This window comes from Myotis nattereri (genome assembly GCF_964212035.1).
Source record: "Myotis nattereri genome assembly, chromosome: 2".
NCBI classification, from domain to species: Eukaryota; Metazoa; Chordata; class Mammalia; order Chiroptera; family Vespertilionidae; genus Myotis; species Myotis nattereri.
The window spans coordinates 204155439-204181178 of record NC_138076.1 but is presented as its reverse complement, the minus strand read 5'-3'; the positions used below and the strand labels follow the sequence as shown (position 1 = coordinate 204181178).

The window sequence follows — 25740 nt, the reverse complement described above, 5'->3', positions numbered from 1 at the left end:
AAATATCTCCTATTCGGTTGGTTGTCTTTATATGTTTTGTTGGTGGTTTTTTTTTGCTGTGCAGAAGCTTTTCAGCTTGGTAAATCCCATTCGTTTATTTTTGCCTTTACTTGCCTTGTGTTTGGGGACATTATGAAGAAAATCTTCTAGGGGGAAATATGGTCGAAAAAACTATTGATTGTGTGGACAATTGTTGAGAGACTGCTAATGGTATAGAAGAATGGTAATAGGTGTAAGAAAAATTAAGCAAATAAAAATATGAAATTATTAACTTCAGAAAAAAAAAAGTTATAAAACAAAGGAAACGCATCCAACAACTGTTTGGCTGGGAAGTGAAGAATATTTATGTAGTAATAGTAATGGAATCTAAATAATTAAATACCCCCAAATTATAATAAATCTGTGCTGGAAGTAGAGGTGAAGAGTATGGAAGAGAGGTAACAAAGTGGTAGGTCCTGCTATCTATCATAGAATAGGAAATCAATATCTAAAATGGATGAATGAATATATAGCTGTCTAAGGAATTCACTACAAACTGTGAAGATAAAAATGAGAAGAAATTGCTTCTGGGAAGCAGAACTGGAAGAAAGGCAAAGACTGATGTTCTTTAGTACAAACCCTCCTTTTCTGTACTATTTGACCTTTTTAAACCATGTGCATTTATTATTTAATAAAAAATTATACTTAAAGGAAATGAAAATTACGTTCAGTTAAGGGTTCTATGTCATTCCTTCCTTATAATACTCTATTAAAAGGTTACAGTATCTATTTTTTGTTTGCTGTTTTTTTCTCAATCTTTTCAATAAATCTGATGAAGCTGTAAAAGGAGGAAATACCAAGGAAATCTAGACTAATCAGAAGGTTTTCAACCTTGGATTAAAAACCAACTGGAAAAGGAAAACTAGCAAGATAAACTCCTCACCACAAACGAAAGGTCATCTAAACCCAGGAGGACTTCTTTCGGTTTCACACAGAGCTGTACAAGTCAAAGCCCCCCGAAGACTGAACAGATCTCTAAAAGCTGAAGTTTTAGGTCATTGGAAGTTGGAAACCACTTCTGTCAATGATACAATTATCTGTATCATATTAATAGTTTGAAAAATGCTATAGCGCAAAGATTTACTGACATTTTATGTAGAGGGCTGTATTTATAGGAACTGACTAATCAAGTGTGCTTTTCCATTTTCAAAAGTACTGCTTTGTCCATATTATTCATACACATAGTCACATATAATAGATCAAAACCTATGTAAAACCAATCCATTAAGAGTAGAGAATCTGTCCCTTTCTATTTCCTCTACCTTCAATTCATTCACATATTCAACCATTATCGACTATCTATTACATAACTGCTATAAAAGAGGCTCTGTCAGACTTCATGAAAATAAAGACATAGTCCTTGTCTTCAGAAAGTTTAGGGGAGTTAGAACACAGTGGATAATCACTGAAATGTATGCCAGCCTTCAGGAATGTACAATACTCTGATGGAATAAAGCACAAGGATTTGGGATATGCGAAGTTTGTAAACTGATTCAGAATAGATATTTTCTTGTGGTGTACACTGTTGTAAAGCTTCCAGTGCTGACATTTTATAAGAATATCAAGCTTTGCTCTTGTCCAGATAATAGGTCAAGTGAAACTGAGCCTGTAAACAAGGTTATGATGAGCCCAGAATGACTTAGGAGTGTATCTCAGAAATTATCAAGACCAAGAGAGAAGAAGAAACAGAATTTCATTGTCACTGGTAAGCAGCAGAAAAAACTAAAATCTCAAGATATGTTTTAAAAAACTCAAAAGGTATTAAGAGTTAGCATCTTAGAAAATTGTACAAAGCAAGGTGTCAAATTCAGACTTATACTGGAACCAACTCTTATAAAATACTGATAGGGTAAAATAATTCTGCATCTATCAACTGAACTAAAATACTTTTGATGAAATAGTATCTTAGTCTGAAAAACTTTCATTGATGGAATGACAATTAAGGCTGGATTGATTTGACCAAACAAATTGTAATATTGGATATACTTGCTTGGCAAATAAAGAGTTAAAATCAGTAAGAATATTATAATATTATCAATTTAAAAAAAAAAGATATCACACTAGCAATTTATAAGCAAAGGTGAGGGTAAGATTCAAGGTTGAAGAGTAGAATGAGTAACAGCCACTGTTAATGATCTTGCTATCCTTTCTTTACCATTAAATACGTATGTGCCAGGCACAATGCTCACTGCTTAATAATCAGAATAGTAGTTAGTTCAAGAGCATGGATTCTGGAGCCAGTCTGCCAGGGTTCAAAATCCAGTTTGCCAACAAACTGGGGACCTTGGGAGAGCTACTAATCTTTCTGTGCCTCTGTTTCCTCTTCTGTAAAATGAGGATCATAACAGTACCTACTCCTAGTACTGTGTGAGAAGTGAGTGCTGAGAACATAGTAAGGCACACAGTACTACAAAAGTGTTAGCTGCTGCTAATGTTCTTGAAATTAGAAAGCGACAGACAAAGCCAAAATTCAAACCCCAGGATGAACTTTCCCTCTCTTAAACAATATATATATTGACTAAAAGAGGCCATAATAATAATGAGTTCATTAATAGTGACACAATGCTTTGGTTTTCGAAGATAAAAAAACAAAACAAAATAAAACCACAAATGGATGAAAACCCAACAGTAACCCTCAATGAAAAGTGTGAGGCCTGCCAGTGGGATCCGATGGAGAAACACCATCTAGGAGGCGGAACGCTGTGCAGTGGACAAAGCACTGCACTAGAGTTGGGAGACCCGGGTTCTTACACCAGCTCAGTAACTGACTAGTCGGGTGCCCCTGACTGGCTACTTAACATGTAGGGTCTCAACTGCCTTATCGGTTACATAAAGGGGCAGGTAACTCTTAGGTATCTTCTAGTGTTGACATCCTATGATATTATGACCCAACACAACATATAGTAGTTTAAATATGTACCTTTCATAAAAAAATAGGTATTACTATTGGTTTTTTGAACAGCTACCTATACTTCAGTAGGTACATCATCTAGAATGTATTTATAGTTATAACTTTGGTCCAAGAAGTTGCAGGAGAATGAAATAAATAGCACAGAGAAGCAATTCTACAGTATATTTTAAAATGCCTTTAAAATATAAACAGGTTAATTTGAGAAATAAAATAAGAATAATTTTGATGACAATGTAATAATTTTTTCAAACATACTACATTTTTTAATAGGGGAAAGTTATCAAACATCTCTTACATATGTGGTTAATAAATATTTTAGTATATTCAGTTTTACTAGTATAAACAAGCTGAGAAATGAAGCAATTTACCTTTTTGCCCATGACGACTGCTGAATTTGTCTCCAATTTCTGGACGCCTTGTCTGTCTCAGCAGCATTTTGATTAGAAAAGCATCTTCAGCATTGGAAGATATCATCACTTTTTCAATGTATGAATCTGTTGCCCCTTTGTAGCTAGTGTTAAGAGGAAATCAACAAAACAGAGTTTCAAACTGCCAAACCTATCACCCCCAGACCACAGGTTTTACTTAATACCTACCCCAGAATATTTTGACATTCCCATTTTGGGCTCCGAAAAATTACTTTCTTTTTAATACTAATTCAATTACAATTTCCCATTTCTACTCCTAGTTTAAAATGGCTAACATTTACTAAGCATTTATTATGAGGCAGACATAATGCAACTTAATCTTCACAACACATAGTATTTACATATTGTTATTTCCTTATTATAGACAAGGAAAACTGATGCTTAAAGAAGAACGTTCCCCGGACATATGAAGTGGCCCTGGGATTAGAACTGACGCCTGTCAGACTTGACTCCAAGTTCTTAACCACTTTTACTGACTGAGCTTTCCCATTAACTTTTTCACATACTTTGCCTCTTCTCTTACCTGTTTTTCATACAATAAACATTATTAAGAGTCTAGTCCAGGGGTGGGCAAACTTTTTGACTCGAGGGCCACAATGGGTTCTTAAACTGGACCGGAGGGCCGGAACAAAAGCATGGATGGAGTGTTTGTGTGAACTAATATAAATTCAAAGTAAACATCATTACATAAAAGGGTACGGTCTTTTTTTTTTTTTTTTTTTTTTTTTTTAGTTTTATTCATTTCAAACAGGCCGGATCTAGCCCGCGGGCCGTAGTTTGCCCACGGCTGGTCTAGTCTGTCAGACCCTTTTAGACTCTGAACATACAAAGATTAAGTAGACATGGCTACTGCCCAAAGAAACTCACAATACAACGAAGGATAAGAAAAAGGCGAGTACAGTGAAGATGCCAGGAAAGAGGAAAGGGAGACAACCATCAATCCTGTTAGGGTTTGGATATGACAGTAGTGATGGGGAGGGCAGGCTGTCAAGGACTGCTTCATAGAGGAGGTGACCCTGAAGCTGCGACTTCACCAGTGGAAGGGCATTCAGGTAGGGGGAGCAGTGGGAGCAAGTGCTGAAGGCCTGAACTAGGATGATATGTTATGGAGAGTAAGAGACAATTCACTAATATGGGGCCCAGTCTGCAAAGGAGTAAGGCTACAGAGGTGTGCCGAGGATCACAGTTAGTCCTGTACATATTGTACTGCAGGTAACATTGTCATTGGGAGTTGTACTCAATCTACTCAAGTTTTATTCTATTTGTTCAAGAGAATCACATGACCCGATAAGTAACTTAGAAAAGGAAATCACTCTGGTAGCAGCAATAGAGAGAGCCTAAGAGATGGAGAGGTGCAGGGCTGGAGCAGATGTGCAGTTACAGTTAACTAGGAGTCCACAGGAGAGGAAGGCCAGAACTCAGACAGCAAGCACCGTCGTCCAGAGGATAAGGGGACAGCTAAGGAGACAGAACCTATACATTTTGCTGAACCTATAGGCTTTAGGCTTTGTGTGGCAGGTAAAGGAAAAGAGTCAGGTTTGTGTTGCAGGTGACTGGCTGGATGGTGGTGCCACTCATCAAGAGAGGGACCCCGGAGGAGCCTGTTTGGGGTGGAGAGGATGCTTTTGGTCTGGATATGGGGCCCTGTAAAGCTGTGCGAGTATGAAGCTGAAACCAGGCAGGTGTCTATCTGGAAGTCATCGGCAAAAGCAGAGTGAGTGGAGCACTATGAGGGTGAATCTTTCTGCGTCTTTCCAAGGCACAATCAATACATACGTGATGGGCACATCTTTGTACTGTGGTTGCTGCGGCACACTGCTTCCTTCCAAGGGGATCTGAGTTACTGTGGGCATGGATTTATTTACGAGCACTTGTTTGTTTTCTACTTTCTCACCTAAGAAACAAGGGTTAGACAAATCATTACCATCTATGTGACATGTAAAGATTATTGAGGCATAAAACAATGTGATTAGACTTGGTCCATGAAGTCTAGACATGAAAAAAAAATGAGTTCATATAGTGGGAACCAAAGTTCAACAGGGCTTGCTTGTAATTCTGTGAGCCCAATTTTAAAAAATCATAGATTCAGATTACAGTGTACATAAAATTAAGCAGTTTTAGGGGACCACATAACCAGAGAAATGTAGCAATTTTATATATCTCTTAGGTTGTCAGAACAGATTTGGACCATTTATTTTTATTAATAGTTATTTCAACCAGTAATAAGTCACTGCCAACTTAACTTGAGCAAAGGAAATAAAAAGATTTCTTTGATTTTCCTGCTGTTGTCACCTTTGCTTTGCATCTTTTCATGGTAAGCTCCAAAATCAACTCCTATAGTACTGTCACAGCACTTATTTCCCAGCTATATGACCTGGGTGAAGAGAGAAATTCTCCAAGGAGCAAAGGCAGCAAGGAGGGGAAGCCATGCACCATGTGGCTCAGGACACCACAGCGGAGCAATACTCACCACCCACGCACCATCACGGCAAGGTCATGCAGACTTCCCCTCCTAAGAACCTCCTCCACCCAGCCCTTCTCTCCACATCACCACAGCTCCTGTCGTCTGGTCCTCCGTGAGAGCTCTCGGTTGGTCCTCCTCCATTTTGGCTCCCCTTCTACTCTTTTTTTCCACATGGTAGTCAGGATGACCATTTCATAATGAAAATACTAACATGGCTACAATGCTTTGCATCTGGTCCCTGCACCCCCCCCCCCCCCATTTCTCTCTCTCTCTAAGACTCACGTTCACCATGCTCCCCTATACTCTCTTTGTTGTAGCTACACTGGCCTTCTTTCAGTTCCTTTAATTATCAAGCTGCAGGGCATTTGCACAAGCCCTTCCCACTGCTAAGAACACACTCTCCCCTCTTCATTGGTTGACTCCACTTATCCTTGATTTCAGCTCACTTCAGAAGGAAGGCTGCCCCAATATTCCTAAGTCAAATACTCTTGCTGTAAAATGGCTTCATAGCTCCTTATATCTTTCCTTAATCAGGTTGTTATTTGACATACGTTTATATGTGCTTCTCTGATCAATGTGTTTCCCACACTAGCCCATAAGACTCAGGGCAGGAAATGTAGGTTGCATCAACAAAATTCATTATAAGCTTATAATGACAATGGAGTCACACTTTTTAAAAGCATTAGGTTCTAAAGTCAGTCTGTAAGCTAAGTGCACAAATGATGATATACTCAGGTAGATGCTGGAACATGACCTTCTTATTTTAAATATTTCCTTAAAGTGGCTTTTCTATGATTCCAAATTATAACTAGGAAAGTAGAACTAAAATAGATTACTGCTATGTAAAATTATATGCATAAAAAGACAGAAATGAAATTCACCAAATAATGAACATACTGGCTGAGTTAGGATAGTGGTTTTATAGGTTGATTTTTTTTCTATTCCATTTACCAAGTATTCCGATATATTATTAAATAACTTTCATAATTTCAAAAAGCACACATTAAATTTTTTTAAGGCTTTTACCTGGAGAACAAATACCATCTGCATCTAAAATTTCATGTCGCCAGATGGGTTTCCTTGTGGCAGCATCCAATATCGGCCCCATCACTTTATCAAAAGTCTGATTGGTATACCGTTTCAATGTACACTTAGCATTTTTATATACAAGGCAACGCCCAAAACCTAAAGTGAAACCAAAATGGGTATCAGAATCACCAGTAATACAAAACTGTGAGAAAACACAGATTTGTGTTATTCAACAACCCACCCCATTCCTATTCTACTCCCCCTCTCCCTCCCAAAAAAACAAATCTGTTCTATATTTGGATAATCTGGTACTGGCCAAATCAAATAACAATCTACTAATCTGAAGAACTAGCTCAGGATTTCTCCTCCTACCTACTGTCCATACAAACACTGGAATCCCTACAATCATTTTCAGCATGGACTATACATATTTTATCACAGAGGAAGGTGAGAGAGAGATTCTTTTAGAGCACAGAGCCACAGAAGGTGAGAAATGGAAAGGGCCTTAGAGATCACCTGGCATAACCCCTCTACCTATCAGGCGCTACAAGTGAAGTCCAAAGAAATTAAATGGTCATGGTCACCAAGCAAGTTGGTGGCAGAGTTGAGACAAACCAAGTTTACTGATCATCCAGGGTTTCTCCTACAAATCATTTTGGTGCATCACTTTTGCTAACCTTCTCTGGGAAGTTTTTCTTTTTCTGATATTAGCATGTAGAGGAAGTCCCAAAGAAGCACATACAAAATTAATTTTTCTTCAAAGAGCACAGAAAGTGAAAAGAAGCAATCAAATGACTTCAATGGTAGAAATAGTTCACCTCTGTCCTTAAGATTAGTTTACTTTGATTATATTTTTAGATCACATTTATTTAGTGGATGAAGGAAAAGGCCTGAGACTAACTAACGATCTAAACATTAATAAAAATAAGCAAAATGAGCAGAAGAACACCTTTAGATGGGACAAAAAACTCAACCACTGAATCCCACAAAAAGATCCATCAGCTCTAGCATTGCCCAAAAGAGCTGCCATTCCTTCAACATTAAATATATTTTCCCAAGACTCTGTGACTGATTTGTTTCTTCTCCCACCCTGGTTTGGTCAAGCAGATTTTCTTTTCTTTAAAAAAAAATTTTTTTTAATTTATTGTTTTGTGTGTTTTTTAAATCCTCACCTGAGAACATGTTTTCATTGGTTTTAGAGAGGAAGGGAGAGAGAGAAATGTCGATTGGTTGCCTCCTGTATGCACCCCAACTAGGGATCAAACCCACCATCTAGGTATATGCCCTGGTGGGGACTTGAACCCCTAATCTTTTGTTGTACGGGATGAGGCTCCAACCAACTGAACCACCTAGCCAGGTCTGCTCATCCCCCCCCCCCCCCCCGCCCCGCACCCCCCACCCGCCTTGTAGTTATTTTAAACTGGGTTTTCTCTCTAATCTCTTCAGGACATACTGAGCCACAACAAGAGTTTACTTAAACAGGAAAAAGTCTCAGAGTTAAATGCTAGGTATTGCTGATGAAATACATGCATGGCTGTAAAATCCTTCATTTAAAATTCTCCAGCAAGAGCAGAACACTTTCAAGAAATCTAAGAATGTGAATTTAGAAAATCAATCAGGGAAAAGTGGATTTCTAAATAAACTATCCGTGCTCTAACGTAATTTTTAAATATGAAGGTGACTGTTCAATGAAACAACACATTTCTACAAGTAGACAATAGATGAAGACATTTGTGTATCTTTGAAAAAGGTCTTGGTCATTATGGCTCCTAGTAAATTGTGTATGGCCATAATACACCCTGCTCCAAGAGACAGCTACTCTGGAAACATTACATGATCTTCAGATTTCGTACAATGGCCATTAACTGCAACATGCTGGAGTGCAGTGTGAATCTGAACTGCATGAAATCAAGAAGTGTTTTCTTCTAAGGGTAAATGGACATTTTATTTACAGGTGGTAGCTTCAAAGCTAGTGGACAGTAAACTCTAATCGTTAAATTGTGCTGCGGAGTTTCTGACAGATATCACAAAGTCTTCAGATTTCCACATAAACGTTACCAGTTAATCAGAAAAGAAAACATCCAGTTTTAAAGCATGGCTGTTGTCATTTGGAGGAAAAAAAGAGGCATAAATTAAGTGCAGCCAACATTAATGCCAAAGACACATGTCTAGGAGTACTATTATGGCTGCCTAGCAACTACAAAGAGTGAAGGGAAGGCAGAGTGGGTATGCCAGAGAGCAGAAAAAGAAATACAGATTATGAAGAGACAAGTCAGACTTCAGATCAGGTGATGGCTAACAAACCATAAAGTGGTGACCTGCAAAATCAAACTATCAAGAAACTGCGAAAGAAAATTGTTAAAACTGTAAGTCAGAGTTGATGTATGTGTATTTTTAAACTTTCATCATTATGCCAACAAAAAGGTCTAACATTATGAGGTTGAATTATACAATAAATAAAATAGCCTTTTACCTACAAATATTGCTACCACCCTACCAAACAGGTTTATTGTTGAATATATATCTAGATATATTAAAACCCCCCACCATATCTCATTTATTATAATTTCTGCTGGAAAATAAACAAATTCTTACGTGTTTTCTGCTGAGGAATTGCCTCAAGTCACCAATAAAGTAAAATAAGAAAGAAAAAAGATTACATTTAACAAACTACCTCTATATAATGTTCATTTTTTTTAAATCAACACCACAACATAACTGCCTCTTGTTTGTATATTATAAAATTATAATCACTTGCAACTGACATTAGCATTTTGATACTAAGTGATTTTTACACTGATCATCCCTATATCTAATTCTGTACCAAGCACTTTTGGTGTCAGAGCTTTGAAAGTTCACTTACCTCTGTCCAGGGAGGCCTTGTTTAAAACAAGAGCATCTTCAATATCATAGCCACTATAACTCATCACAGCAACTGTCGCATTCTGTCCAGCTGGCAGTTTCTCAAATTCTATCAACTCAATGGTTTTTGTTTTAACCATAGGTTTTTGTGGGTATGCTAGTAGATACATTAGAGTATCAATTCTGTTCCGCTGGTTATATCCAATGGTACCTTCATTGACATTGAAAAAAACAAAATGCAATATTCTATTATGTCAAATTATTAGGCAGCAATGAATACAGTGATAAGCATATTAATTTCACTAATTGAAATGGAGAAAATCTTTAGGTCAAACATTTCAAAAGCAATACCCTCATAGTGGCTAACAACTTTTAAAAGCATTTTTTTTTTCTCATCAATATTAAAATTCCCCCACAAAGAAGAAAAATCGCACTCAGGTATACTAATCTAAATAATTTCAGGTTTTAGATTTATACAATTAATCCCAGTTGAGGAATTTTAGTCTCCACTGGTTAATATAGTAAGTCAGTCAACAATTCTGTATTGGGTTCTACTACTAGTATATTCCAGGCCTATGTCCAGTTGCTGGGGGAAGGTAACTGGAGAACACACCCTGGGCTGAGGCAAGAAGTTTATACAGCGGGCAAACATAAAAAGAGACCAACAATTAATAAAAGTTTTAAATGAAAAAGAAAGCAGGAGAAACAGAATAGAGAAGAGGAAAGTGAAAGCAGAGAATAGGCTTATTCATTTGCCTAACTATTCATTTATTAAGCAGTTAAACACCGACTCGGCCCAGTAGTGGAGATTAAAAGGACATGCCTTTCCCTTAAGGAATCTAAGGTCCCATTGAATCAGGGATGGGCTCTTCCCTCATTAGCAATCAGCCTGTCCATCTGACTGGACCTTGAAAAGGTATTACTGTCAACTAAAAATGAAATTAAATCTGAGTGTCACTTGCCTCTCCCTTTTCCCTCTAGGGCAGCAGTTCTCAACCTGTGGGTCACAACCCCTTTGGCGGTCGAACGACCCTTTCACAGGGGTCGCCTAAGACCATCCTGCATATCAGATATTTACATTATGATTCATAACAGTAGCAACATTACAGTTATGAAGTAGCAACGAAAATAATTTTATGGTTGGGTCACAACATGAGGAACTGTATTTAAAGGGCCAGAAGGTTGAGAACCACTGCCCTAGGGGTTTATTAGGGTTCATGGACTTGCCTGGGGGGAAAAAAAAAAAAAAAGCTTTCGCTCTCGAGGGGCTTGCTCCTACTCAGAGACCTTAGAACTGGGAAACTCATGTTTACCCTACTGCTGAGCTTGAGTGTGGGCCCCTGAGCCTCTTTAACTTCTCTGGAGTATCTCTTTTTTCCCCCCTTGAGTAGCAAAGAAGTCTCTCTCTTGCATGTGCTTCCACAGTGATACATCCCCAACACCCAAATACTTAGAGATGCCTATGTGCCATTTAATGGAGTTAAGCTCTAAGGCAAGCCAACACCAAAACTCACTACTTCCTTTACCTTTTTCTCTGTACTCATGTCATTAAATCAATGGTGATTTCAATTTGGGGATGAAAATAACATGCTCGGATGTGATGAAAGAAATTCTGGAATCTGTAGACTACTAAAGAAATGAGCACCTACTACATTCCTGGGTTCACTAAAGATGCTCAATAAATGTCAAGCAAATTAAACTGAAGAACTGCATTATATTCTTTATGACAGTATATATTTGTGCTTAAATCTCTAGAAAATTTATCAAAATTCAGCTGAAAAACAACAGCTAAACTCAAAACTTCATGAACTTCTTGTCAAATTTACACTATACATTGCCAATTAATTTGTTATTTTAGTGCCAACTAGTAAAAGGGACAGGATACCTGGTAATAGATCACTTACTGTTTTAGAAATAAAATCACTGCTGCTTGGACCGTGGTAAAGTTCACTGGCAGTAATTTTGTCCTTTTACACGAAATCATTTAAAATTTATGTTGAGATTTCAGCTCCAATTGTATACTTTAGCCACCATCCCACCAGGCTGCCAAACATGTCTTCTGAAACCCGAGACAAGCATTATTATGCAGCAGGGGAGCATAATGGCTGCACCTCTAAACAATGATGAAAGAGACTGGATCCTGTTGTAAATTGTATCAGGCCCAGAACATAATTCTTGAACATTACAACTGACCACTGAATGGATGCACAGCAAAACAGTTTAGCAAATGTTTGGTGCTTATGATCTCATCAGAAATTTTTCTTTAAAGACTTTTAAAAGAAATTGAAGGAATATACATGCAAATCCATTTTTAGCAGCACTGACAGTGGTGTGCAGGTTAAAATATGATTTATCAACTATGACTTCTATATTGAAACACTTCGAAATGCTACCATACCCCATATAATTGTTATAAAAATCATAACTGACTAGTTAGCTATTTTGCCAATAATAAACTTTTTGAGAAAATATCATACAGAAATTAAATGATAAGACTAGTCTGGGTGAAGCACATGTTCAAATTAGAAGGTCTCTATTAATGTTTTCAGCTTCCTTAAAAGAACAGTCCAGGAGCCCTCTCGCAGTCCAGGAGCCCTTGGGGGATGTCCGACTGATGGCTTAGGGGGATGTCCTAAGCCGGCAGTCGGACATCCTTAGCGCTGCCGCGGAGGCGGGAGAGGCTCCTGCCACTGCTGCTGTGCTCGCCAGCCATAAGCCCGGCTTAGGCCTTCTGGCTGAGCGGCACTCCCCCTGTGGGAGCACACTGACCACCAGGGGGCAGCTCCTGCATTGAGTGTCTGCTTCCTGGTGGTCAGTGTGCGCCATAAATGGTCGTTCCACCGTTTGGTTGATTTGCATATTAGCCTTTTATCATATAGGATATTAACAATAAGAATATCTATAAGCTAAATTATCCTTTTACAGCCCATTTGCCACAACTGTAGGTCACCAATGATGTCAATTTCATACTATCAGGGCACAATTTTTCTTACAAAGTCATATTTTCTCGACCATAACTTTCTTAAGAAGTCACAAGTTGGCACAACAAGGTATCCAAATGTAGGTTAAAATAGTGAAAAAATTTATTTTTAAGGTGGGATGAAAATGGTTAGTAAGAATGCACTTAGCAAAGAAAATGTATACTGAAAAAAAAAAAAGAAGTTTCATGCATTTAATTATTTTTCTGTCTTCCTTTGCCCAATTTCCCTTCATTTAATCAACATTATTGAATACAATAAACTTTATCCATTTATAGTCTACAAATTGATGAGTGCTAACCAATATATACATCTGTGAAACCACCACCACAATCAAGATCTAGAACATTTCCAACTATCCCAAAGGAGCAACCTCTAATCTGATTTTATCATTATGAATTAGTTTGCATTTTCTAGAACATTACATCAATGGAAAAATACAATACATAAATTCTTCTGCTGCTTCTTTCATTTAGCATAATGATTCTGAGATTCATCCATGTGGTTGTGTGTATCATAGATCATTGCTTTTTATTGCTGAGTACCACTCCATTGTATGAATATACATTTTGTTTATCCACTCACCTACTGGTGGATTTGGGCTGCTTCCACTTTTGGGATATTGTGAATAAAGGTGCTCTGAACCTTCATGCACATGTCTTTGTGTGTTCATTTCTCTTGAGGAAATATACAGCAGTGGAATTTCTCGGTGGTTTAGTAAGGGTGGGGTTAACTTGAATAAACTGCATAAGAATTTTTTCAAACTGATTATTTTTTACATTCTCACGAGCAGTATATGCGCATTTTGGTTGCTCCACATCCTAACCAACACAGTATGTCCGTCTTTTCACTTTAGTCATTCTAATGAGTATGTAGTAGTATCTCAGTTTTAATTTACATTTACTTGATGACTAATAACATTGAATATATTTTCATGGACTTATTGATCATTCCTATTACTCTTTGTGAAATGTCTGGCTTTTGTTTTTCCCATCTTTTAATTGAGCTGTCCTATTAGAAAGGGGTTCTTTCTACATACTGGATACAAATCCTTTATCAGATAGATGTATTGCAAATAACTTGCTCCCATTATGTGGTTTAAGGTCTCTTTCATATTCTTAACAGTGTCTTTCAAAGAGCAAAAGCTTAATTTTGAGAAAGTCCAAGTAATTACTTTTTTCTTTTTTATAGTTGTGCTTTTCATATTCTATCTAACAAATCTTAAGTTATTCAAGATTATGAAGGTTTTTGCCCATTTCCTTCTATAAGTTTTATGGTATTAGCTCTTAACTTTTAAGGCTATGATTCATTTTGTGTTAATTTTTGTAAGGTATGAGGTAGGAGATGATACTCATTTTATTCTGCATAGATATTTTATTTTGTTGAAAAGATTTCCCTTTCCCCTGAATTACCCTGACACATTCATCAAAAAACAATTGTCCATAAATGTGTGGTCTATTGCTGGATTCTTAATTCTGTTCCATTGATTTACATATTTATCCTCATGTCAATATCATACTGTCTTCATTACTGTGGCTTTAGAGTAAGTCTTAAAATCAGTTTGTATAAGCCTTCCAACTTAGTTTGTTTCAAAGATTCTTTTAAAAATATCACCTAATTTCTTAACAATTTTAATGTGCTCAAAGTTTCATTCATTCATTGTGGAAACACTGATTGAGTACTTCCTATGCTCTACCTATTTAAGCTGGCACTGTGCTCCAGTAATAAATAACATCCAGTCCCTGTCCTCAAGGAGCTTAGAATCTACAGTCTAACAGGAAAGGCACCTGGATCATGACCCACAGGGAATAGGAAAAAGTGAGGAAAGAAATTAGTTTCACTTGAGAAGAATTTTAGTAAGTTTTATAGATGGCACTGCACAGATGTAATCTTTTAAAAGATTCAGTTGCCTTTCAGTCAGAAACAAAAAAGGCATGCATTTTATCTGACAGCATTACTATTACGAATAGACGAAGAAATGCACATATATCATTTGGGTATTCAATAAGTGGCAACATTCATCATGACTAATATTAATAATAGTAGTAATAAAAGTATACATCCCATCACCCTGCATACCTCCAACTCTGACCTATATACTGCTCTTTAATTTCACCTCCATAAGTACTCATTACTAACATGCTAGTTGCAAGAAATATTATATCAGCTTACATTTAAATTAGTTAACAACGATTTTAAATTTTTTTTGAACCAATAGCGGAATTCTAAAACAAGAACTGCCAGGGACAAATTAAGCAAGACATCTTTTCATTTTTGTACCCCTAAGTGGGTAAAGAATTCTTTTTAAAATTTCAAACAGAAAGTGGGGGAGTAAATGTAAAATAAAACAAAATTTTATGAGGATCTTTGAATATTTTGTGTTTTTAATATCTCCAGACATCCCATCCTATTGTTAAGAGGGAAATGCAAGAGAGGAGACTATGTGCTTAGGAATGGAATCTATTGAAAGCAAAAACAAAACCAGAAGCTGCATTAGGTCCTGAGTTAAAAAGAAAAAAAGCCCCAGCAATTTGAAACTGAAGGGGAGGGGGTAGTGAGAAGAAGCCAAGACTAGGGGAGGTATGTGATGCATATTTATTAACAGAGCTGATAATGACTGAAAGATCCTTTTAAACAGGAGAAATTGCCCCATTAGAGGACTGCCAACTAATAAAACAGGCAGATAAGAAAGCGTGAGTCATGTGAACTTGGCGTCTGGTGCCAGGGAGAGTACATACAATGCAGCTCCAACACACAGTCTTTACTTGTAGCAGTGAGTGACCTGGAGACCTTGCCACGTCCACACGCGTCTCCTTGATTCTTGCTCTGAACCATGTCACAACAAACAGAGCCGTAGCCATGGAAGGGAGGTGTTGCTAAATAGCACAGTAAGATGCGGTGTGGAAATTTTATTAGAACCTTAGATGTAAGAAACACCCTCTGCTGGTGTTTCATGTTGGATTAAAGTCAGCTCTCTCTCATGTATAAGGTAAGGCTTTCAGTCTCTGTGGTTTCTGCTAGTTTTGGTCTCCTTCGTAGTGACAGAAAATGACTTTCACTCATTTCTTTACTCTGTTCAATGGGAGGAGTTTGTAGTGAGAGGCAGACAGCAAATTTTCCAGAGTGACTAGAATATTCAGTGAATTGATTCTGGGCTACTGTCCTCCGCCTTCCACATGGACTAATGGACGAACAGCATATAGTCTTCAGTGTATATTTAAAATGGGAAAGTGCGCCTTTGACTAATCAGCTGTCAAGACTGCATAGAATTAAAATGACTCAGAGAAACCCAACTCAAAGTGCTGGGTCTGCTTTAGAAATCCAGGTCTCTGCAGTGGGTTTTCGCCCTCTGTCAGCCTTTCCCCTTTTGTGATTTTTCATATAGACCTCACTCAAGACTTCTGCAGCTATTTCAGTGTCCAAAGAGAAATGTGGCCACATTACGCGCCAACTTTAAACATACTTTTATCTCTCTGCTTTTCTTTATAGTCAGGTGTTTTATAATAACAAACAGTAACAAAGGCTTTTTTTTTTTTATTACTTAAGATATTCAGCGGCTTTTGTCTTCCTAGCGTCAGCAGTAACGTCAGAGGATTGTATCCAAGGAGCTAAATGTGCAGGACCCAGGGTCAGAGCAGCTGAATACACCAACCTCAGAAAACACAGACAATGAATTGCAAATGACACTCAAAACAAAACGAGAAAAAAAACCTTCACACAGAAAACTACAAAAGAACTCTACAGACACTGAATTGGCTTTCTGTACACACTGATCCTGCTTAACTGTGTGTGGTAACTAACCGAATGTTTCAGATACTCATGGCCACAAAATAAAGGCTTTGGGAGGGGGGGCGGGTTGTGGAGAGAGAAGTTACAAAAATAAAAATATTATTTCTTTCCTTCAAGTCTCTTATTTTAAAAACCATTCAATAAGTGGAATAGAAGCAGCCCTTTCTATTTCAATCTTCAAACAAACACACTAAAGAGTGGCATTAGCGATGAAGTGATTAGTCTTCCGTTAATTCTGCTGAAGGTTCTACACAAAAGGTGTATTGTTTCAGCTGGGATTCACATCATGAAACAAAATGGTTTGGTAAACCCAATAGAAGTGATAGCCCTTTCATGACACACAGGGTTCAGTACTGTATATTTCAACTTGTTAGCAAGTCAGAAGCACAAGCGGGAAATCAGCCTATACTGCAGCTGAGGATGAATGGGAAAGGCTAAATTGATGAGCCGCTGTTTAGATTTTCCCACTGGGAATTATTCTGAACTGTCGAGGCATTACATCATTCAGGTAAATGGTAGCAAGACAACATGCTTCTTATTTCTTTATGGCCAACCAAAGGGCAATATAAAAACTTGAAAAGAAATACAGACTCTTTATCCATAATGAGAAATAAAATTCCTTAATTGTCAAATTATAGTCAATTGCAGCTGATTCTTGGTAACGGAGAGCTAACTGCATTCTGGTTGTAAACCAAACACAATGCAAAAACCTTTTACAGGTTTTTTTAAATGAAGCTCCTTATACCATACTTTAAATGAGAGACAAGTCATATTGATGCATAGACATATATGAAAGTAAAATTTATTACACTTATTAGGATTTAAATTATTTTTAAAAAAACATTTCAAAATGTTTATAAGCAAAACATTTTTTGCCTCGTATTCTCTTTGTATCAACTTCAAGATAAAAGCCAAACTCGTTAATATATGGCATCTCTACACCTATAATATACTTAATAGTCATATCAAAGTAGCAAGACTTCCTCATGAAATGGTTGCTTTTAATATCCATACTCATAAGGATACTAGTGTCTTTTAAGACTTAGTTCAATTCTCCTCTTCAAAAACAGCCTACTCTCTAACCTTAAGTGACCTTTTTGCTCTTCTTCCCTTAGGTTCTGGCTGTGGGTCTATTATAGAATTTATCATACTATATGAATTACCATTTTATTTGTTAGTCTCTCTTACTAGATTGTGAACTCCTTGAGGACAGGTCCTCATCTCTAAATTTTCAGGTTTCAGCCCCACTGTCTGATCTATAGTTGATGCTTAATAAATGTTATAGATGGGTATATAGCTAAATTAATAGATGGGCGGATGAAAAGGAAGCAAAACATAAAGAAGAAAGGAAAATGAGTTCAGAAATTGGTGTGACATGAATTGGATGTTTCAGGAGCTATAGGAGTAATTGCATGGATATAATGGGTTCAATGACTGTCATCCAGACAATTACTAAATACATTCTAATACACATCATGCATCTTTATTTCCTCTTCCTCTCCACCCTTAACCTTGAGTTTTCTGCTCTTTCTTCCATCTCTCTGGATTAATAACTTACATTTCACAGGGCTTTCTCTTCATACTTACCCCTTCATAATTCTGTGACATTTATTGTATGTCCCTTTGCTTAGTCAAGGGGACAAGTTCAGAGAAGTTTTCTCCATTTTTGTTTAAGCTTTAGACATGATAGGGGCAGCTGCAAGTATTGCAGAATTCCATAGGCAACCCTCTGAGTTTGGTAACACTTAGTTGTTAGCAAAGCCTGACTGGCCAGACACGCAATACTAGTGAAGTAAGAATAAAGACATATCTTTTATCCAAGTATTTAGAAGCAAATTCAAGAAGGGAATCTTACCCATAGCTTGTTTTCCCATGGCACACTGATATGTGTTTCTTGGGGACTGGTTATGATGAGGGTATGGAATCAGGCCCGCACAAACTCCAAGAAGAGTAAAGGGTTCAATCTCCAAGTGGGTGGTATCTCTAGCAAGTTAATTAAGAATAGACATCTTAGGCACCACCAAGTATAAAATAAATATCACTGAAAGGGTATGAAAATATTACTAAGTCCCTATAGGACCTAGATAATAATATTTAAGTTTATATAAATATATATATAATACATTTATATAATAAAACCTCAATAACAAAATTTGATGCTAATAAAACTGATAAAATATAATAAAAACAAATTTTTTAGTGATAGAAGCTTCTATTATTTGTAGAAATACAAGAGAAGGAAAACAGTACGGAATGTCTATATAAAAAAGTATTATTATATACTAACTACTAATAACAACAACTAGCATTTATAAAGGAATTATTAATCAAGCATATAGGAATGCAGACCAAAAACATCCACATGGATAACTTGCTTTTCTTCACTTTTCCAACTTAGATCAATGAGAAAGTTGTATCACCATTTTATTTTAAATATATTTTTATTGATTTCAGAGAGGAAGGGAGAGAGAGGGAGAGAGAGATAGAAACATTAATGATGAGAGAGAATCATTGATCGACTGCCTCCTGCATGCCCCCCACTGGGGACTGAGCCCACAACCTGGACATGTGTCCTTGGCCAGAATCGAACCCAGGACTCTTCAGTCTGCAGGCTGACACTCTATCAACTGAGCCAAAACAGCTAGGGCTGTATTACCATTTTAGAGGGAGAAATACATCCCCTTTAAGAATAGTTACTACAGTCCTAGAGGGGCCAATGCCATAACCACTAGCTAAGCGTAGCTATTAAGCACTTGAAAAGTTACGACTAGTACAACTAAAGGACTGAATTTTAAAATTTTACTTAATTTTAATCACCTTACATTTTATTGATTTTAGAGATAAAGGGAGAGGGATAGACAAAAACATCGATGAGAGAGAAACATCAATCAGCTGCCTCCTGTATGCCTCCTACCGTGGATCAAGCCTATAACCCAGGCATGTTCCCTGAATGGGAATTGAACGGGTGGCCTCTTGGTTCATGGGTTTACTCTCAACCATTGAGCCACACTGGCTGGGCTAATCACCTTAAATTTTAAAAGTCATATTTAAATTGAAATAACTTAGTTCAATCATTTTAAACCTTTTAGTTACATTTGTAACAACTTAACATTTGTGAGTCTACTTTTTCAACTGTGTTAATGAGATCAGATGAAGTATTTCCAATAAAATTTAGCATCCAAATTGAGACGTGCTGTTAAGTGCATACCAGATTTTAAAAACTTAAAAGAAAATGTAAAATATGTTCATATTTTCATACTGATTACATGTTGACATGACAACATTTTAGATGTATTGGGTTAAATAAAATAACTGAAATTAACTTCATCTGTTTCTTTTTTACTTTTTAAATGTGGCTGCTAGAAATTTTAAGTAATATAGGTGGCTTGCATTTTATTTTTATTGGATAGCTCCACTACAGACATTGAACACAAAGGAAGACTTTACATACTAAGTGTCAGAATCTTTGTTACTTTCATAATACATTTTTGCAGAAAACTCAGTTTTGGCTAAATGATTAAGCAATTCAGAAAATATCTGAGAAAGAGCAGCCAAATTATTTTTAGGTCTTTGCTAAAAGTAACAGATATCCCATCCAGGATCTGTGGTCTCTGTTGCCTGTCTTATCCAGTGGTTCTCAACCTGTGAGCCGCGACCATTGGAAAACACATATAGCATATCAGATATTTACATTACAATTCATAACAGTAGCAAAATTACAGTTATGAAGTAGCAATGAAAATAATTTTATGGTTGGGGGTCACCACAACATGAGGAACTGTATTAAAGGGTCGCGGCATTAGGAAGGTTGAGAACCACTGGATGCCTTCCTCAAGTGTTTCTGAAGCATAACTTCAATCATTTCAATGGCTTATAGTACCTGTGAAGAGAAGTAATTTCCAACATAACCCAATCCATCATAAAAAGAATAGTTACAACACACATGACAGAGGACCTCCTGCTTATTTATCTTTTTGTGTATTGAATTATGTCTCTAGTTCGGTTATAGAATGAACCCCAATCCTCTTAGACATGTTAGAACTTTGTCAGGAGAGAGAAAAGTACTTTGAGAGATTCATACCTTTAAGGAATTAAAATTCTGATTAAAAGCATTATTAACTAACTTATAATTAGACAAAAATAAAGTAGTATATTTCATTTGATAGCAGGAAACAGAAAAGTACTTTCTCGCTAGAGGACATAAGTAGTTATCAGCTGGTAGTATCAAACTCCCTAACTATTTAACAATATATTCCCATTTCAGGTAAGCAGTACATCAGTAACATGCAGCAGACAGCAATTTATATAAATGTCCTCTAATGCTTCTAAAAATATCACTGTTCTAGGAGAAACACTGTAAACATAGCACCATTTCATGTTTATATTACACATAAGTTTAGAGGCATCTTAACTGCATACTATGTAGGGAATTCCTGCATTGATAATAAGAATCCAAATGTCCACTGATAAAATCCTCTCCAGAAGAGATAAATACATCTTGTACATATTCTGATTCATTAGTTCAATTTTGTTAGTAATTAAATATTAAAATCAGAGCAGCAACTCCTTTTAAAATATAAATACTAAGTGTAAAATGCATAGGAAAGATAATTAAGTCGAAAAATGACTTGTTCGCAGTTTTGTTATATTCTTACATTGAGATAAATGATGGGTTATCGTTTATTATAAAACAGTATACTTCTAGCAAAGGACACAATAAAAAAATTGAAGATGAAATGGAACGAGAAGGTAGTTTCTATAAGCAGATAGGTTTTACTTATGGTTCGTATGGATCCTACTTACTTATTAATTGTATTCTCATAGAGTGCGATGTTACAATCATTTTCTTCATTCACATCTAGATATTCCACCAGACTCTCATGTAAGAAATCTTCAAAATTCCTGGGAAAATATTGGTGAAGCATACATTACTAAAAAGCATTTAATTACAATATTATACATGTAATAATGGAAGATCTGGCTTTCATTTACCCAAAGCACCCTTCTCTCCCAGAGAGTATCAGAACAATGGGATACTTGAAACATGCTATTCTTGGGTCATACAATGATCACAAATCACTGATCAGTAAAACATCTGTGATTCTTGTCAATCTGGTCCCCAATCTAAAAATATCTTTGATGACTTTAGAAACTCCGTATGATGAGAGCCCCACAATGTCTATATCAACATATTAATGAAAGTCTGTCTTTTACTACAAACACTTAATAGTACACTAATTTACACCAAGAATCTGGAATTCTCATGATCTAAGTTGATAAATATTTTACAATATCCAAGCAAGTTCACATAGTGAAAAATGGATTTTTAATAGGCTAATATATTTAGTGAGGAGGAATTAAAGGATTAAAAATGAAAATATACTATTCTTAAAAGCTCAGATAAAATAATGTTACTGTTGCCCTGACTGGTTTGGCTCAGTGGATAGAACATTGGCCTTTGGACTTAAGGGTCCCAGATTTGATTCCGGTCAAGGGCATGTGCCTTGGTTGCTGGCACATCCCCAGTTGGGGGTGTGCAGGAGGCAGCTGATTGATGTTTCTCTCTCATCAATGTTTCTAACTCTCTATCGCTCTCCCTTCCTCTCTGTAAAAAAATCAATAAAATATATTTAAAAAAAATAATGTTACTGTTGATTATATCATGTGAATACTAAAGAGACTCAGAAGTTTTGCTTTTGGCCACTTACTTACCTGTACCCCTGAGCCAGCTCTTCCATATGCTTATTCGTGACCGCAGGCTTTTGTTTCTTAACTATTATGTAGGGTCTGGAATGGAAAAAAATAAATTCATAGTAGTTCAACAGAAAAATTGTCAGCAAAAAGTTTACTGTAGGGAAATGCGGGAACCTGTAAATATAAGCAAACTTATTTCTGCACTGCTTGAGGACACCAGGTAAGTTTTACATGTGAATGCACAGAGGCTTCTTTTCTCTCTCTCACATGCACATGCACAGACACATCAGCCCATGTCTGTATGTGTGCACAGATACATGTATACACATCCAGTACTTTTCCAAGTATCTTAGGAAATACTTGGTTCTGAGTGAAAAGGCAATTCAAAAATGATACTCAATGAAGTCTAAAAAGGATATAAATCCTTTAGTGTCACATTTTAAACTGTGTAAATGCATCATACTAAAAGCATCTCCTATTTCATACTGGAAATATGTCATCTTCTACCCAAGAAGTTAGCAGGCAGAGAAGAGCTGTCACTGAGGTTTACAATGGCATTTTGTAGTGAGGGCCTGATGAATATCAGCTGTTTAGAGTGATCTGCCTTAGGGTAAACATCACTGGGCTACAGAGCAGGCTACCGAAAGCTACACATGACCAAAAAGAGTGGCAGTCAGTTTGCAGAGAATAAAGTTTTTTTACCTTGTAATTTTAGCAGCATACTGGGTATAAGGTAGAGGGAGCTTTGGGTCTACATGTTCTGGTAGATTAAACTGTAACTGTCAGTGTTGATTTGCCTCTGAGCGCTTCACCACCACGAGGAAACACTGACACAAAGGATGGCATGCAGCACTGAAACGTCAAGGGCTGTTCTTATTTGGATAAGCAGCTCTTACAGAGGAGCAAGTCACCAGCAGACACTTGTGCCCCGTACCTTAAATCCAAATGACTATTGGAGGACTAATGAGCACTTTTAAATAGTTATGAGGAGCTGTACAATTACAAGTTGCTGAAAAATGAACTGGGTGAACTTTTTGTGGAAATAATCTTCAAGGGCTGCAGTTTAGTTCAGGTTAAGGAACCCAGAAGTGATGACAGAGCAGTAGGAGGGAGAAGTTCACATTTAGCTACTTCAGTTACCTTTTACTTTTACTCAGTATATTCTAATTCTTCCTGCCAAATCTATGATATGCCATTATAAAATTACTTCTAAAAAAGAATTCATTTTCTTTTAGACTATGCCATATTATTTTAGATGTAAGGAAAGAGGAAAATCCTAAAGGAGTAACCTAGAAAATGCCATTGCTTCCCCTCCACCCCCCCAAATGGACCAGGTCAGCCACAAATAAGCACTTAATACGTGTGCCTGGCACCCTACATGCACTAACTACAATCCATGATTTTTATTCTTGCCATTCCTTAACTTTTCTCCTTCCCTCCAAGTAACACAATCCTACTCATCCTTCAAAACTCAGTTTATAGTGATAGAACGTAGTGGGTAAAACAATGAGTGTTGGAGTCAAATAAACTCCAAATACTTTCCAGTAAAAAGCAAACTCTACCAGTATCTAGCTTTGGGTAAGTTACTTAGTTTCACAAAACCCACTTCATTTGTTAAGTGAAAATAATAATCGAACCATAAAGGGTTGAAGGTAAAGCCTCATATATAAAACATCTATTAAAATAATAAATAATGGTTATCATGTACTACTAGCATAGTTGGTTGTTATTAGTAATTATTTTTGCTTTTGCCAGCAGGCTGAGCTCTCTGACGGCAGAGACTCATTAGTCTTTGAATCTTCAGTACCCAGGATGCAAATTCATAACTGAATGAAATTTATCTTAACAATGAAAGAAGTTAAAGCAGATTAAAAAATAAAAAAGTCTATTTCTTTCCAAAGTAAACATAGATTCTTAAAAACTCTTTTTAGCAACTTATACCTGCACAACCTTCCTCCATCAGAAGAAATATAGACACATCGATCTGTAAGATTTGTTGAGATGGAAACAAATTCATTGATGTATCCTGCTCTTCGCATCAGTCGAAACGTATTCACTAGCTTCTTATGGTCTCGAATGACACCCAGGATGTTACCTAAGCAGAAAGAAGAATATTTAAGACAGAAATAAAAAAGAAATCTAAGAGAATTTAAAATATACACCCAATAAAAATGATAAGCAGCACTGAGTAGTCACTTGAAAATACTGTTAACACCTCTAGCCAGTCTCTAAGGCTGCAGGGAAGCAACAGAGTGGAGTGGTTCAGGGCAGCCTGAGGGACTTGAGTTTAGCGTGAGCCCTACCAGATGCTAGAAGAGTAGCCCTGGAAAAATTAGTCTCATTTTCCTCATCTGTCAGCACCATGCTGGAGGCACAAACTTGGATTCAGACCCCCTGGGTTTGAACACTGGCTCTACCATTTCCAAAGAGCCGATGTGATAGCTTGAGGATTCAGAGAGGTACGGGCAGAAAGTGAAGAGTAATAGCTCACTCAGTGTTGGCCACTGGGATACACTAAATGAGGCAGTCAGTTAATGGACATTTTCCTACTCACCAGCCCATGCAGTAAAGGACTGAATCCTCCCAGGGTGGGAGGAAGAGGATTGTTGGGGCTAAGTGGTCAGGATGAGCACATGGAGCACAATGATGAGGGGACAGGCAACCAAACGCCAAATCTCAAGTAGAAAGGGCACATTTGCTAATGAGTTTCCAAAGACTCCGAAGGGGGTTGCCAGGGGTAGGTGAAAGAAATGACTAGAGCATGAATGGAAGGAAAGGAACCCTTTGCCACAAGCTGGTAACAATCGATTATCAAGTGACTGAATATAAGTCAACTCACTGTCGGGGCTGATCTGTTTATTTTTGCAGAATGCCACACATATTTAACTTCAACTTAAAGATATCATGTTGAGGCTTACTTCACTGTGCATATGCTGATAGCTGCAAAAGTACAGAAAGCAGCCAGTCTTTGCCATGTTACCCTCTAGCTCTGATAGCTGTATCCTTGCAGAACCTGGATGATCCAGCCAATGGAATAACGATTTCTGTTACCATTTTCATACCTTTAAATTAACGTCAACCCGGGCCCAGGATAAAAGTATATTTGTGTTTTAAATACATGAATAATAATGGTTTCCCTTCCCCCACAGACTATTTATGATCAACGTGTCTCCATAGTATGCTCACCATTGAGGAAGACGAGAAACACATTTGGGTAAGAGAGCTCTTCTCCACATAATAAATTCACATCTTCTACTCCCAGGTTACTGGCTAATCTAACAATGGGTCCATCTTCCATGTCAGTCGTGATGTGCGTCATAAGGGCCAAGTTTTTTACCAAACCACATGCCTAAAGAACAAAAGATAGTCATTTCTAAGAATGAGCACCAGTGATACAAAGTACAGTTTGTGTCCAAAAATAGTTCGACTTTTTGCTGATACAACGTAAAGCAGTGCAACCTTGTAGGGGACAGGTTGGCAATTTATACAAAAGCCTTAAAAAAGTACATACCCTTTAACCAGAGGAATGTATCTTAAGGTCACAAG

At 37.0% G+C, this 25740-nt stretch overlaps 1 protein-coding gene across 1 annotated transcript in view; it reads right to left on the bottom strand.

The window, feature by feature from the left end:
- POLR3B (RNA polymerase III subunit B) overlaps positions 1-25740 on the bottom strand; it is a 107927-nt gene that overhangs the window by 25490 nt on the left and 56697 nt on the right. The window contains exons 15-23 of the mRNA XM_081082846.1: positions 25381-25543; positions 24136-24289; positions 22213-22287; positions 21304-21402; positions 18356-18483; positions 9735-9944; positions 6869-7027; positions 5155-5272; positions 3319-3461 (exon numbers count right to left, since the gene is read on the bottom strand). Of these exons, the coding sequence (XP_080938972.1) occupies positions 3319-3461; positions 5155-5272; positions 6869-7027; positions 9735-9944; positions 18356-18483; positions 21304-21402; positions 22213-22287; positions 24136-24289; positions 25381-25543 (1249 nt within the window). The remainder of the gene's footprint in view (positions 1-3318; positions 3462-5154; positions 5273-6868; positions 7028-9734; positions 9945-18355; positions 18484-21303; positions 21403-22212; positions 22288-24135; positions 24290-25380; positions 25544-25740) is intronic.